At 35.7% G+C, this 14754-nt stretch overlaps 1 protein-coding gene across 1 annotated transcript in view; it reads right to left on the bottom strand.

Annotated features, from left to right (window-relative positions):
- rpa1 (replication protein A1) overlaps nucleotides 1-14754 on the bottom strand; it is a 38800-nt gene that overhangs the window by 22635 nt on the left and 1411 nt on the right. The window contains exons 3-10 of the mRNA XM_028464743.1: nucleotides 12710-12788; nucleotides 12388-12496; nucleotides 12195-12283; nucleotides 12004-12090; nucleotides 6848-6962; nucleotides 5100-5202; nucleotides 4892-4960; nucleotides 3916-4108 (exon numbers count right to left, since the gene is read on the bottom strand). Of these exons, the coding sequence (XP_028320544.1) occupies nucleotides 3916-4108; nucleotides 4892-4960; nucleotides 5100-5202; nucleotides 6848-6962; nucleotides 12004-12090; nucleotides 12195-12283; nucleotides 12388-12496; nucleotides 12710-12788 (844 nt within the window). The remainder of the gene's footprint in view (nucleotides 1-3915; nucleotides 4109-4891; nucleotides 4961-5099; nucleotides 5203-6847; nucleotides 6963-12003; nucleotides 12091-12194; nucleotides 12284-12387; nucleotides 12497-12709; nucleotides 12789-14754) is intronic.

Raw genomic sequence — 14754 nt, 5'->3', positions numbered from 1 at the left:
TACGGTAATTACTTCAAACACCCCCCTCCCTGCATATCTAGCTCTACTTTATGCAACCAAACCTAACTCGAGCTCATGGTCGCTAATAAACGGCGTCTCGGGTCAGATCATCAGCAGGTTACTTTTTCGCCTTCATTAGGAAAAGCAGCTTTGAACATAGCAGCTTTATTCATACATTAGTTTACAAAGAGACCATTCCAGCAATTTCCTTTTGTAAGACGGGAGAAACAAAAAGCATAAAACAAGAAACAGTTAAACACAACACCTGGAACAGGTTAAGCAGAACAATGGCCGATAAGAATGATTTATGGTCCTTTCACTATATTTTAAATGAAGTTTTTCAAACAAAGACTGCTAAAAGTGATATGAGATTTATCTTTTTGAGTTTTTTAACAATTGGGGTAGTTTCCCCATTTTTTTTTAACCATTTCAGTGGTTAAAAATAAATAAATAATATATATATATATATATATATAGCCCAGATAAAGTAACTCAAAACTTAGGGGTGCACATTTGTTAAAAAATTCCTGGGCATTGCTTCAAAATACCTTGAATTTGGGGGCAATCTCAAAATATGTAGATAAGCCACGTTTCCTCAAACATTAAGTACTTATGTCCCAGTACTTTTCTTGGTGTGGCATTTTAAAATATAATTATTATTGTTTTTCCAGCAAGAAGTGCTGCACTGGTTGAAGACCACTGAAAAAAACCAGATTTCATCCCACACCTCTCCAAATAATCCCGTTCCCACCTAATTTTATCGCTTTTCTTTCTGTTGTGTGATAAAGCATTGTATGTTTTTGGGGTAGACAATGTGGCTGACAGCTATATTAAACAATATTAGATAAAGTCTGATTCAGCTGTTGAAATATCTTTAAATTTGCATTCTTGGTTAATATCATAATGTCAAACTTGGATGTGCATAAAGAAGTGTCTCGGATCCTGTTTGTGATTTATTATAGTTTGTTAAACCGTTGCTCTGTCCACAGTTTAAATGTGTTATCACCACAGTTTGGAATAAAGCCTGTATCACATGGATGAATAAGTATTGTAAGGATCTACTTGCAGGTTATTTCCCTCGCCAAACAAATGAGATCCACTTGTCCCATTCTTTAAACTGACTGTCAGACAAAAATTTTAAACATGTAGAATAAGCAGGGGAGGATGTTCATCTTAACTGCACTGATTCTTAATCTGAGACTCAGGAGACTCCACCTGTGAAGTTTTTTATCATAGTTCATAATTTTAAGTATTTAATTTCCTCTGAGTCCCTTTTTAAGCAAAATTAATCTGTTAGTTTCTCTGATATCTTAAAGTTTAAAGTCATCAGGTGTGTCTTACAGATGTTAACCTTGTAACCAGGTAATTTACTTACTTAGTCGAGATCAGTTTTATGAATGAACTCTCAGGCTTACCCAGCTGCACATCAGATAAAAACATAAGCCTTCTTCACGGTTATACGAGAGGGGTTGGGGGATACCCAGTCAATGCTGATCCAAATCTTTGCATGTGGGATTAGTTGAAGACTATTTTCCTCTTCACGGCATCTTTGCCCCAGAATGTGATCAGTTTAACAGTTTTAATCTGCATTAGTCGAGAGATTTCATTTCACGCTCTCATCTCCGACACTGGGGTCATAGTTTATACTTTTATGCTGCACGCAGAGCTTCATATCATTTTTATCTGCTTTGTTATGACCCAATACAGAAGGACGTGAATTTATGCAATAGAAATATTTTGGGGAGTATATGGTATTGTTTAGTATCAGGATATATCGTTTTGTAACATGCAAGTCGTGAATCGCATCGTCAGATGCAAACCCCATTGTGTACGTGAGCTAGGGCACCTTTAATGAGGGTTTCTAGTGTTAAAAAGACCAAAACACCCCCTGATTCAAAAGGAACACTACTGATGATGCGTCAAAATTTACATCCTTCCCATATCAGAAAAATCTCCTACGCCTAGGGATGTAACGATTAATCGTAAGGCAGTTAAAAATCGATTCATAGGTATCACGGTTGATATCGATTTTCTGAAAATTGAATCGCGGTACTTTTTTTTAAACCAGCAGAGGGCGCTATCCACAAGTGTAGGCGGCGGGCGGAGTCTGCTAATACTTTCTTTCTGGCCGCCTTCTAATCTTAAATATTCATTACCCCTTAAGCACCGAAAGAATATCTGTAATATTACTTGAATATCTGTAAAAGTCCCGTTTTTTTATTAGCTCCGTCTGCTAGCATAGCTTCTCTTCTTCACTGCAAGATATCTGCATGCCAACCGACCACTGTGTTACCAGCGCCCTCTGCTGGTCCAAACAAATATGACGTAAATCAGTGCAATTACGTTTTTTTTTTTAAAGTCCAATTGTTAAGGCACAAAATACATTTTCAGTTGCACTTTAAAAAAAAAAAGAACAATTATGCAGTTTTGCATTGTTTATTATAGAACCAGAATTTAAATTAATAGGTTTCATTTTCATTTGTATTATTCCTTTATTTATTTCATTCAAGATTTATTTTTATTTAAATTGCATTGTTTTGAATAGTTTATCAAGGAATTTTTTTGACAATGAAAAATAAAAGGAAAATAGTACCGTATTTTCTAATTTGTCTAGAGTCCCATTTTGTAAAATAAATCGTGAGCGAATCGTATCGTGAATCGAATCGTATCGGAAGTTGAGTGAATCGTTTCATCCCTACCTACGCCACTCTCAAATGGTAAATGTGACTACCATCTTTTGTCACAAAGGAAGGTTTAACATCACGTCCCATGTTTAATGATTCTGATTCTTCTAATTACACAAATTCAATTTAACTTAGTTTATATAGCACAAATACTATATACAACAATAGTCTTGTATGATGTATTGCACATCTGGACACTGACATTCATTACAATCCTTTCTATAAGCGCCATCAGGTTTGATAGAGATCAGGACTAATCATACTTTGTCATTTACAAATTCCCTGTAAAGGAGTCTATAACCGAGGCCTCGGGGTCTTAAGTTAGTTGCTTTTGAACAACTTCTTTGTCCTTAAATCAAATCTATGTCATTTTGGCTGGGTGCTTAGAATCACTTCCCCCTGGAAACCAAATCAGTCACCGAAAAAAAACCACAGGTACCAGTTGGAGTCTTTCAAATCAAAGCTACTAAAGCTGGTGACCCTTTCCTGAGGAGTCTCCTTGCTAGTCTTTCAGGTTGTAAGCCAGGCTAAAACCACCTGGCACATTCCTAAATCTGTCTACGGTGTTTGTTTCTATCGTTTGAAATTATTTAGATGATCTCAAGTTGACATGTTTAGTTTTAACATACAGAGTTGTACTTTTAAATATTGTTTGCAATATGCAAAGCCGTTTAATTACAGTAATATGAGACATACGACTTAAGGTAAAATAAAGATAAAGGTGATTTTTTGTTAAAAATTATTCAACATCAAAATCTTGTTTTTGCCGTTTCATTAAACAAAGAAATTATCTGAACAAGTGAATGATTTGTGCTTTATTATAAAACATTAACAACGGTTAATGTTTCTGGCATTTTCTACTTGAAACATTAAAAGGAGAGATAACAAAAACAATAACCGATGATATCACCTGCTTCACTATCAAAACCTATTATTTACCCCATTAAAAAAGGTCTGCAACCAAATGTTGACAAAACTGTCATCCTGACCTTTGCAGGGGGGGTTCAGATAAGAGCTGCACCTGATTTAGGAGCTTTTTATGCTGATTATATCCCAATGCTGAGGATTTGTGTTTTTGTCTTTGACAGTATGTCATGTCATTATATTTGAAGTCAGAGCTCCAGGCTTTTTACTGCTTTTACTCTTAGAATAAAATCAGAGGGGAAAACAACAGATGCAGCAGTTGGCAACCCCTAAATCCGTGATTTTTGGGCTTCAAGCATCACCTTACCGACAATGGAGTCTTTATCTTTGTTCTCCAAGTCGGCAATGGTGATGAAGTCGCACTGAACCATGGGAACGTCGCAGCTGTCCTCGCAGGGGATGATTGTGGATTCTCCGTTGAGCGTCATCTCGTAATCATTCTTCACAGAGGTGTATTGCTTGTTGGCAATCTTCAGGGAGCACTTGGAGACGTAGTAGACCTGGTTGAAGCAGACGGATGAATCAGACGTGTTAATCAGCCAACCTGGGGAGGGAATGTTTTCACCTGGAAAACATTCAAGCTGTTGAATGTTTTCTGTTGCACTTTTTGATCATGTAAAGCACATTGAGTTACCTTGTGGTATGAAATGTGCCATACAAATAAATTTGCCTCATCTCGTCTTGCCTTACTTGACTGAATGGTGCAAACAAGACAAGAATTAGGCAGGTGGAGGGGGCGGGGCTGGGGATGGGGATGGAGGGGAATCAACAAAGGCTGGCAGATGATCAAAAGCTGCTACACTGCAGCTAGATCAATCATTTCCAGTCTCTATGGTTTTCAACTTGCCGTACCAGCAGCTGCTGATAGAATAGTTTGAAACCAAATCTGTCGGGCGACTTAATGAAAAGCAATTCTAACTGATAATCAAGACGTAGGGAAAGAACTACTTCAGACATGGGCAACAGACAGCCCTCGGTCTAATTTTATGCGGCCCCCAAAGTAAACGTACCAAATGACAGAAAAATTCACAAAACAAACGCAATTAAAAAAAATACAAAAAATAACATTGCACAAAAATACAGTAAAAGACAAGAAAAACACAAAAAATACTCCAACAACACATAAAACTACTACAAAAAAGAACAAATTGACAACAGTATACACAAAATTCCTCCAAATAAATGACAACAAAGGTATGCAAAAAGACATGGGCAACTGGCGGCCATCCGTCTAATTTTATGTAAAGTTGCCCACCTCTGTACTAGGTGGAGGAAGTGCTCACCTTGCCAACCTCGATCAGGCTGTAGAACTTGTCCACCTCTTGGTTAAAACCAGTCACTCGAATCTCTCCCTGTGGCGACACCATCAATCTGCTTAATCTTGTATTCAAGACAAGGCGCGCCACATTTCCAAGTCATGAGAGCTGAGTTTGTTTACACACGTAAAAAAAAAAAAAAAAGAGAGACAACTGGGACCAGTGAAGGACTTACGCTTTCATCCACAATTTCCATGGAAAACAGTTTTCCATCACCGCGCGAGTTGCTCCAAGTGCGAATGCTGCTCTTGTTGGTTATTCGGGCGCGGATCGTCCACCTGAAAGTTAGACAAGGCAGCTTGTTCATGAGTGTTTGTCATTTTTGTAAACATTGTTGCACGCAAGTTGTTTTATTCAACAATGTGAGCTTGAAACAAACAAGAACCAAGTCTTTCTTTGGATGGGAAGCAGTTTGTAGTGACAAAACTGACACACTGTCAGTTTGGCTAGTGGACCTTTTGACACTTTAGAAATGAACTCTTCCCGAAAAAAAAAAGAAGAGCTCAAGTGTCTTTATTTCAGGGGTCACCAACATGGTTCCCTCAGTTCTAACAGCAGCACGAGTCACCAATGAGCTCTGTCTAAAATCTGATTTACTCGCCAGGCTTTAACTTTACAAAAATAAATATGAATGATTATGATGTAGTCAGTACCTGAGTAGAGATACATAATGATTTTTGGATTAGATTAACCATCATTTATTTTGATTGAAACAAATGATTAGACAAATGTTGCAGATTTGGTGTATGGGTTGTGACTGGAAAAACGCAAAGCTGATTTTCAAAAAAGAAAAAAAAAAAAAAAAAAAAAAAATTGTTCAATTGTTAAATGTTTTACAATTAGTTGAAATTTCTTAGTTTGTGGCTAGTAAAATAGGAAAATTTATTATTTTCTATAAAATGTGATAAACATGAAACAATTGAATTACATAAATAAAAAAATACTGAAACTTAAGCATTTCCTACTTTTTTTAGTTACTTCTAGGGCTGGGCGATATGAATCAAACTTCTAATCTTGATATATTTTCTCAAAATGGCAAAATACAATATAAACAGATTTTTAATTCAATGGCCTTACAAGAAAGACAATTCTGGATTAAAATTGCTGATGCAAAATTCTCATTTATTAACACACAGCTGCTCAATTTTTTGCTTTTTTCCTGTAAGGGACAGCATGCGTGAGTGAGTCCTGTAGTGTGGCTCATTTGGGGGCAGGTCTGTGTTAGGCATACTCAGAAATCCATCTAACGGTGCTTTTCATGCTGTTAGCAAAAGCAGCGACTCCTAAAACTATTATTTTATTTTCAAATGTATAAATAAATATCAATATAAGCGATAATGTAATTTTCTATATTGCCAAAACAGAAATCTCATATTGCCCAGGCTGAGTTACTTCAAGTTTTTCTTCATTATATTACCCTCTAATTGAAGTGAAACTGTAAAAATGTAGTATATGAATGGTGACTGAGCTGATATTGTAAAGTGCTTTGACAGTGTATGGATAAAGCACTATATAATAAAGTACATTTACCATTTATATAATAAGTGTATATCAGATTGTCGAGAATATTAGAAAAAAGGGTTTTGCATAACATGAAATTAGGAAAGCAAGCAGTGAACACACGACTTCAAAAACTATTTGTGTTCATAATAAATACAAATCAATCCAGAGACACACTTTATGTGTGCACGAGGCTGGTTCCTTCATAACTTATAAGTTTGGAGAAAAACAAGAATGTTTCACATTCATTTTGATGATTCATAGTTTCTGAGAACTTTAACAATTCACATTTCAACAACTACATCTCTTTTAAAGGCAGCTGCTACATCCAATTTTACAGAAACTGTACGATACTTTGTTAGTTTTACAATAAAAGGATACATTACATGTCTCCTCACTATTCCAAGCAACTGGGAAACTTACTTTGACTGGTATGGGTTGAGGCTGGCAATGGGCACAATTTTGGAGAGTCCCCCTGGAGTACCAGGCATAGCAGATGGAGCCTTTTTCTCAAAGTCTCTGTTGAAACCTCTGTTCACTGTTGGCGGAATAAAGGAGAGAAATAAATGTTCCATGAAGAGCAGAGATGGAGACGAGTCGAGAGGCAGGAACATACATTATTCATCACAGGCAAATTAGTTAAATCCCTTTTTTTTGGGGGGGGAGGGGTCTGTGACCGCTTGATCACCATGATATTTTCACTCCATGTGAGAAGTTTCATCAAAGAGCGACTTAAAATAAATTTACCACAGCCCACTCTTCTTCTGGCTGCCAGAAAGCGGCTTCAACGGGGACAAGAACTCTATAGTCGACCCGGGAAGCTGGAGTTGTGTGAACCAGCATTTTGGTCAAAGAGGATTGTTCACGTTTTTATAGAAACATGGCGAGTATGAATAGCTACGACACACTTAAGCTGCTGTGGCCCTGGAGAGTTGCGCTGCTTGACTTTGAGATTTTCCCGTTTGAACAAGCGTCACACATTTGATTTATGTTGGTCTCACATTGAGGATTAGAGTTCAAAGTGTCCACTTAAGCCCGCCCACTATGCCAACCACTGCACTTCTGGTAATTAAGCCCCTGGCTCAAGTGGCAACGCACTGAAATTAACAATAACTGCTGATGACAAGGCTGGTTGACGCAAACGCAATTCCTACATGGGAGATTATAGGGATGAATATCTGCTTAGATATGAAGAAGACAGAAAAAAGCATGTCCCACTCGCCTGCTTCAAGGTCACTGCTGCGATCCTGGGCTCAGACAAACTAATCATCTAATGGCCATTATATACAAATCAGTTCAAGCTAGTTGAAAACTCTGATTAGCTTCATTAAAGTTCCTTTTCGGGGGTGTTTAACTGATTTCAGTTTCGGGACTAAATACAGACCAGTTTCATCTCAAGTGGACTACAGATTTTAGTTTTAGTTTGCACTTCCAGGTATAAATTACATATAAAGTATATAACACAGGGTTCCTACAACTTAAGGCAAATTAAATTCAATACTTTTTAAGAATTTTTATTCAGTTTTAAATTAAATTTAACATCAACTTCAGAGTATACACAATTGGGAAAAAACACCACATCAAGTACATAGTAGGGTAAATTTTTTCTAGTGTCTAGTGCAGACATGTAACTGACGGCCCCAAAGTAAACACACAAAAATACACAAAATGTCAGTAAAATACACAAACAAAACAGACTAAAATAATTAAAATCACTCTAAAAACACACAAAATGACTACAAAAATAGCAAGAAATCTATAAAAACAAAAATACAAAATATAAAAACCATTAAGAAAAATCGTCTTTATACAGGTAATTTTTGGTAAATTGACATTTTCCCCATGTTGTCCCACTGCAACCACATCATTGTTTTCTAACTAGCTCTGCTGTCATGATTACGCAATGTTACGGTAAATCACACATTTGAATTAAAAAAAAAAAACTGTTACCATTTATTTTGAAATGTGAGACTAAATCATAAAATCATACTTGTGTTTTCAAATTTAAGACTTTTGAAACATTAATTTAAGACATTTTAATCACAATTAACGCCTTATTTTTAAATTCACAAATTTATTGCCTTTTAAGACTCTGTAAGGATCAGCGGGAACCCTGTGACAGCGATTCTCAACTGGTGAGTCGGGATCCAAAAGTGGTTCTTGGACCTGTAATGAGTGGGTCGCGGTCAGTTGGTCAAAAATAATTAAATACTTAATGTCTCTTTTGAAAGAGACTTTTTTGACAGGCATACTGTCACATAATTCACTTTCTGAAACAGAAATGGTAATTATCTATCTATCTTCTATCATCTATAAAGCAAGGAACCTCTGTCTGTGTGTGTGTCTGTTCCTCAAATATCTCTGTGAATCAGGCTCAGATTGACCTGAGACTTTCAACATGGCTGCTGCTTGGTTCATGGGTGTGCAACGTCAGATTTGTTTGAACTGCAATGATAACGTTTAGGGCTGCAGGGTTTATCAATATCGAATTGCAATCAAGGTTTTGACTACTGCAATAAGAGGCTGAAGTTATTTTCTTCTGTCTCTGGTGTTTGAGTGATGTTCACCAATCACAATGGTGGAGTCTTGTGATCTTAGGTTCAGTTGGAACAGATGAAAGGTCTGACTTTCCATAAAGCAGATCTTAAAGTGTTTAGACAAATGCTTTGATTCCTCCAGAAGAGGGCGCTGTCCACATAACACCAAATATTTTTGAAAGTAGATGAATGTGTTTTGTTCTAATGTGGGGCAATTTGAGCAAGAATATGTTGTTTAAAAGTCTACAAGTAACATGATTTCCTTCACTCATCATTTTAGAAATTTATGCTTTTAAATGTATCAAATATAAAAATCGCAAATTGAATTGCAATTGCAATATTGGTCCGAAAAATCTCAATTAGGTTTATAGTCAAAATCATGCAGCCCTAATACCGTTCATGAATTAGTTCATAAAATTGTCTGAAATGCAGATTTGCAGAACAGCTCAATGTTGACAGGTAGTCATGGTACCTCAGGATAAGTTAGAACAGCTCAATGTTGACAGGTAGTCATGGTAACTCAGGATAAGTTGAAATCTGAATAAAAACTACAGGAGTGACAGCACAAAGGGCTTGTAAAAACAACTAAAGTGGGTCTAATATCCTCAGTGAGCAACGTTTGTAAAAATAGTGAGTAATAAAAAATTAAGTGTGTGTGTGTAATTCAGAATTAAATTTGCATTAGGAATTGAGTGTTTACAAGGTCGGTTTAAAGAGGATTTAACTTTCATTCTGAATTAAAAGGGAATTAAAGCTCCCATGTAAACCATCCATGAAAAAGCTACTTAACCAAGACGGAAATGTCAATTTTCACGCAAAATATAATATGACGTGATTTTGCAGACTTCACCATCTGGAATGGTTTCTTGTAGTGATTCTCAACTAGTGGGTCGGGACCCAAAAGTGGGTTGTGGACAGCTAGTCAAAAAATAAATAAATACTTATTGTCCTCTCATGTTAAACTTGTATTTTATTTTGAAAGAAACTTTTCTTTTGACAGACATGCTGTGAAATATATAATATGTAGATTCATGTCTTTAAAAAGATTGTGTGTTTTTAATAGCCATTTTTGAAAAACTAGATTTGGTTAACTGAATTCTAAAAAAAAAAAAAAAAGGATCACGATTTAATGATCGTGGCAACATGTGGTTCCAGGGTGATACTAGTTGAGAACCCCTGAGACTGACAATATCCAAGCATTAAGTGACCTTAAACTGAAATTAACTTACATTTACATTTCCTTGATATTATGAACAATTATTTAATTTAGTAAAATAATTTGAGGAAACTTGCAAAAAAAAAAAAACATTTTAATTCATTTTTTTCATAAATTTGACATTAAAAATGAATGCCATCATCATGTAATATAAGCATAAGAAAATTGTCAATTTGTATCCATGTGTATTTAGAAAAATTGAGCTATCTACAACTGAAATAATTTGTTATTTACACAATTATACATGTTTTTTTTTTCCTGCCTTTTTTCTGTCTCCTGTGGGCCAAATTACCTGCTCACAAGGGCCAGATTTGGCACCTGGGCCTTGAGTTTAACACATGTGCTTTACATGATGCAAACATTAAGAAAGTTTTGCATCATTCGACTTGTCAAAGGTGTAGATTATCTAAAAAAAAAACACTGCCATCTAGTGGTTACATTTATAAACCAAGTAAAAATAATAATTATGTGCTTATACTTTATTTTAGTGCACAGTGGTGTAATTAACATGTTACAGCAGCCAAAGACACAAAGTAATGCTGGGTAACATATAGATATTTTAAAATAGCAATAAATTTATTTCCAGTGGTTGTAAGTCTGCACCAATTTCTCCACACCCTCTCCCGTGTAAATGTCTCTCACACACAGCCACTGTGCCCTACGACAAAACGTGTGAAATCTGTGGTTCACCATGTCGCTAAAGACATGATCCCCATTATAAGAAAGTCTATGACAGGCGTAATGCTCAGTAAAACACTGTGCGCGGGTGAGTGTGTGCGCGCTGTAGCGATCCGGAGGTCTTTGCGGGTCGATAATGTTATAAACAGGACTCAAAACAACTGGTTAATGTCACACTGCACGCTTATTGTAAGCAGGGAAAGCTTTAACACTCACTCAACTCTGACCTTATGTTACCATGGGGCCCTTAAAGGGACAGTCCTCAAAAGGCCATCATTACAACACAGCGCGTGTGTCTGTGCGTGCACGTGTTAGTAGCGTTAACTGTTCATATATTGTGTATGCCACTTTGGATAATAGTATTTGATAAATTCACAATTGGCAGTAATAAATAAATAATTGATTGTTAATTTTAACATTAATATTAAAAAAAAAAAACTGTACAGCACTTGGTCAGCTGAAATTGTTTTTAAAATGGCGCCCAAATGCACGATTTGTTTTCTAAATTTTAATACTGTTCTCTACATCTGTTAATAAAGGTCCCTGTGTGACAATTTGCATGTGGCTTTAACCGACATACCTTATTTTAAGGGTTTGCCTAAAAAAAGCAAACTAACAGGTACGCTATGCTATAGTAGTTAGGGGAAACCCCTATTACATCACAGAGAAAACATCTATATAGATATATATATCTATATACATATAGAGTATTGCAATTCTAGTTCGACTGTATGCATCAAAGCATCACCTCAAGACAAGTACAAAATATCAAGATATATATTGTATAACGTGATATAGCTTGAAAATAAAGATTTTTTTTTTTAAAAAAAAGAAGAAAAAAAAAAAAGGCCATATCGCCCAGCCCTAGCACAAAAAGCAAGCAAGAAGGTTAAATACAAATACAGAAAGAAAGATTAAAGAAAATAATATAAATAAATAATAGATATTAGCCAAGATAACAAAACAGAAAATACATATATATAAATAAGCGGTACTGGACATAGTAAGGCAGTGAGGAACATAATTACATAAAGATGAGAAAACAACACTTCAGGATATGCTCAAAAAAAAAAACCCTAAAAGTACTAAAAACACATTCTCTTATTTTTGTTCCAATAAAATAAAAAAAAAAAGAAACCAACACTCACTCTCATTTTTGCTTTGGGGATACAGTGGGACCCTTTTCTCAGGAGCAGGAGCAATAGCAGGAACAGGAGCAGACTGAGGGCCTTTACCTGCAAGAAGGAACCAACATTATTATTATTATCCTACATTAATGCAAGTTACACACATCAGTCTCCTTTAAAGTGCATATTAGCAACATAAGAGCAAGTCTTACCCTCGGTGTAGGGTATGGGGTCCCCAAGTTTACCACCAACCTCAGCAGCTGACTTCAGGACGTCGATTTCCAAAATGATCACCACTCGTCTGAAAGGAAACACCGTCATGAATCACGGACATAAAACGTCCCTGCATGTTTACGCTGCTATGCTGCGTTATTTCAGTCAAAATTGGAGAAATTGTTTACAAACCTCCCATCCTTAAGTATGTTGGTCACATGCCTCTTCAAAACGCAGATGCAGTTTGGGGCGAGTCTGTTGTCCTCGGCCATGCAGTTCAGCTGGGTGCACAGCATGAAGGCTGAAAGACGTCAGAAAAGGAAAAAGGCTTGGACTTATAGGGAACATTAAAAAACATTAGACATTAGGCACAAATATCTATTACCAAAACTACAGGAATTAAATGCTCCTTATTTGACATTTTATTCTTTATTGAAAAAAAGCTTGAGTGAAATCTGAAATAGTCTAAAAGTTTGTAACAAATACAGTCTGTATTGTAGATTATGAAACCTACATGTCATGGTGTGAAGTCCATCACTCATCATCACCCGGAAGCGAGACGGACCATTTCCTCCTTCGATCTTGCGAATGTTCTGAAAACAAAAAAAGAAAGAAAAAGACTTTAAGTGTTAGCCACTGTACGAATGACATATTACCAACTTATAGGATATTTCTTCTTACCAGAAAGACAATTATAAATTATATTAGCAACACAGGCAGGCTCATTTATTAACAAACAATATGTGCCACTTTTGGTTTTTCTCTTATAAAGGACAGCACGTGACAGTGAATCCATTGAACTGTGCTTTTCATGCTGTAGCAAAAGCAGCGACTCCTAAAATGAGCATTTGAATACAAAATAAGCTATAAAGTAAAAACATCAATTGAAAATAATGTAATTTTCTATACTACCAAAATGGAAATCTTGATTTATTTTTAATCTCGATATATTGCAGCATGCCTGTTTATTTTGATAACTTACTCCTTAAACCATTTTAGAATTATTGAACACAGCTAATTTTAGGCGAGGCACACAGGGCAACTATATCTGTAATTGCGGAATTAATCACAATCAATACGTTGCTATTGTAAACATCACTGAATTGTAACCAAATTGTTCAGAAAATTGACTTTGTAATTGTAATTGCTACGAAAATTCTAAAAAAAAAAAAATAATTGAATTAAACGCACGGTTCTATAGCTTACACATACATAGTTAACAATTATTAAAATATGTATGGGTTAGTGAGTTAGAGTTTGGATATAATTTTATTTAAAACAGTATTTGTCAACCAAAAAGTTATTTATTTTTGTACAAAAAAAACTAAATATATTCTTTAAAAATAAATAAAATCCTTCAAACACTAAAATCAATTATGTTCACTTTAGCACAAAACAAAACACTTCTTGCACGTGACGTGTCTTTGCTCTTGGTGTTCATCATCAAACCCAAAGTGTTCCCATAGAAGAGAATATGACTTACCACTTGTTTACCATGTGTTTTTGCTGCATTTCTCCTGCCATGTTTCAAGACCACTAGCAACAACTTTCCTCTGTTAGCCTGCAGGCTAGCTTTAGCTTTGAGAGGGCGGGGCTTGCATGTGCGTGGATTAAACAACTCAAAGTTAGTATTAATAACATGTGTGCCAAGCATTATTTGTAGATGTCTGAAATAGTGGGTTTGTACTATTTAGCGAATAAAAGATGAAAAAAAAATTAAAACATTTTAATAATCTTTTTTTTTTTCCGATTACGTTATTTTTGTAATTATTGAGTGTAATAATCGTAATAAAATTTCGATTAATTGAGCAGCCTTACCACAATATGGACTGTTCTCACTGCTCCACACTGGAACCCACTTCCACCCCCAGGCCATAATGCTGCTAAACACACTATAAACAAGGCCAAACACCCACAGAGAGAATATTGTTGTTGGGGTTTTTTTTTTTTTTCATACAATATATGTGTCCTTGGTCTGTTTCAAACTTTATATTATACACCTGCTTTCTATTGGTTGAAAGTTCTTCACCCATATTTATATTTTGGTGACTTTTATTAATTATTCTATTTTATCTCAGAGAGCCATGCTTCAAACCTCTGTTCCGATGCACTGTTCTTCTTCTCATGTGTCCTGAATGTCAATAAAGTCAAATGTAATTTCCTTTAAAGGAAACAGTGCTCCCTGGTGGTGTACTACAGTCATATCACCGATTAGAAAAAGTTAATAGTGTGTGTGTGTGTGCGCCTGTGTCAGTCAGGCATGAGAATGATGCCTTCTGCCCCCAATTAGCCCGATTCTTTAAAGGAAATAAATCCATCGTAATCCTTGCTTTGATAATTCCTCTTTATATTGTTACAACAGTGATAACAAATGGTAATTATTTTTTTAAGCTGTTGCCAAATCATTTATCGGTCACCTTTTGACCTCCTGCAAGTTCACATTGTAACTACGTAAAGGGGCAAACGATAACTATTTCCATATTTTTACTGTATTTTATTTATTTTCATGTGCTTGAATGGCTTCACATGTATGCCTGATTAATGGTGTAAAAACACGTG

Source organism: Gouania willdenowi, chromosome 13, assembly GCF_900634775.1.
Source record: "Gouania willdenowi chromosome 13, fGouWil2.1, whole genome shotgun sequence".
NCBI classification, from domain to species: Eukaryota; Metazoa; Chordata; class Actinopteri; order Blenniiformes; family Gobiesocidae; genus Gouania; species Gouania willdenowi.
The sequence above is the reverse complement of the archived record's forward strand: the minus strand, read 5'-3'. Positions and strand labels throughout refer to the sequence as shown.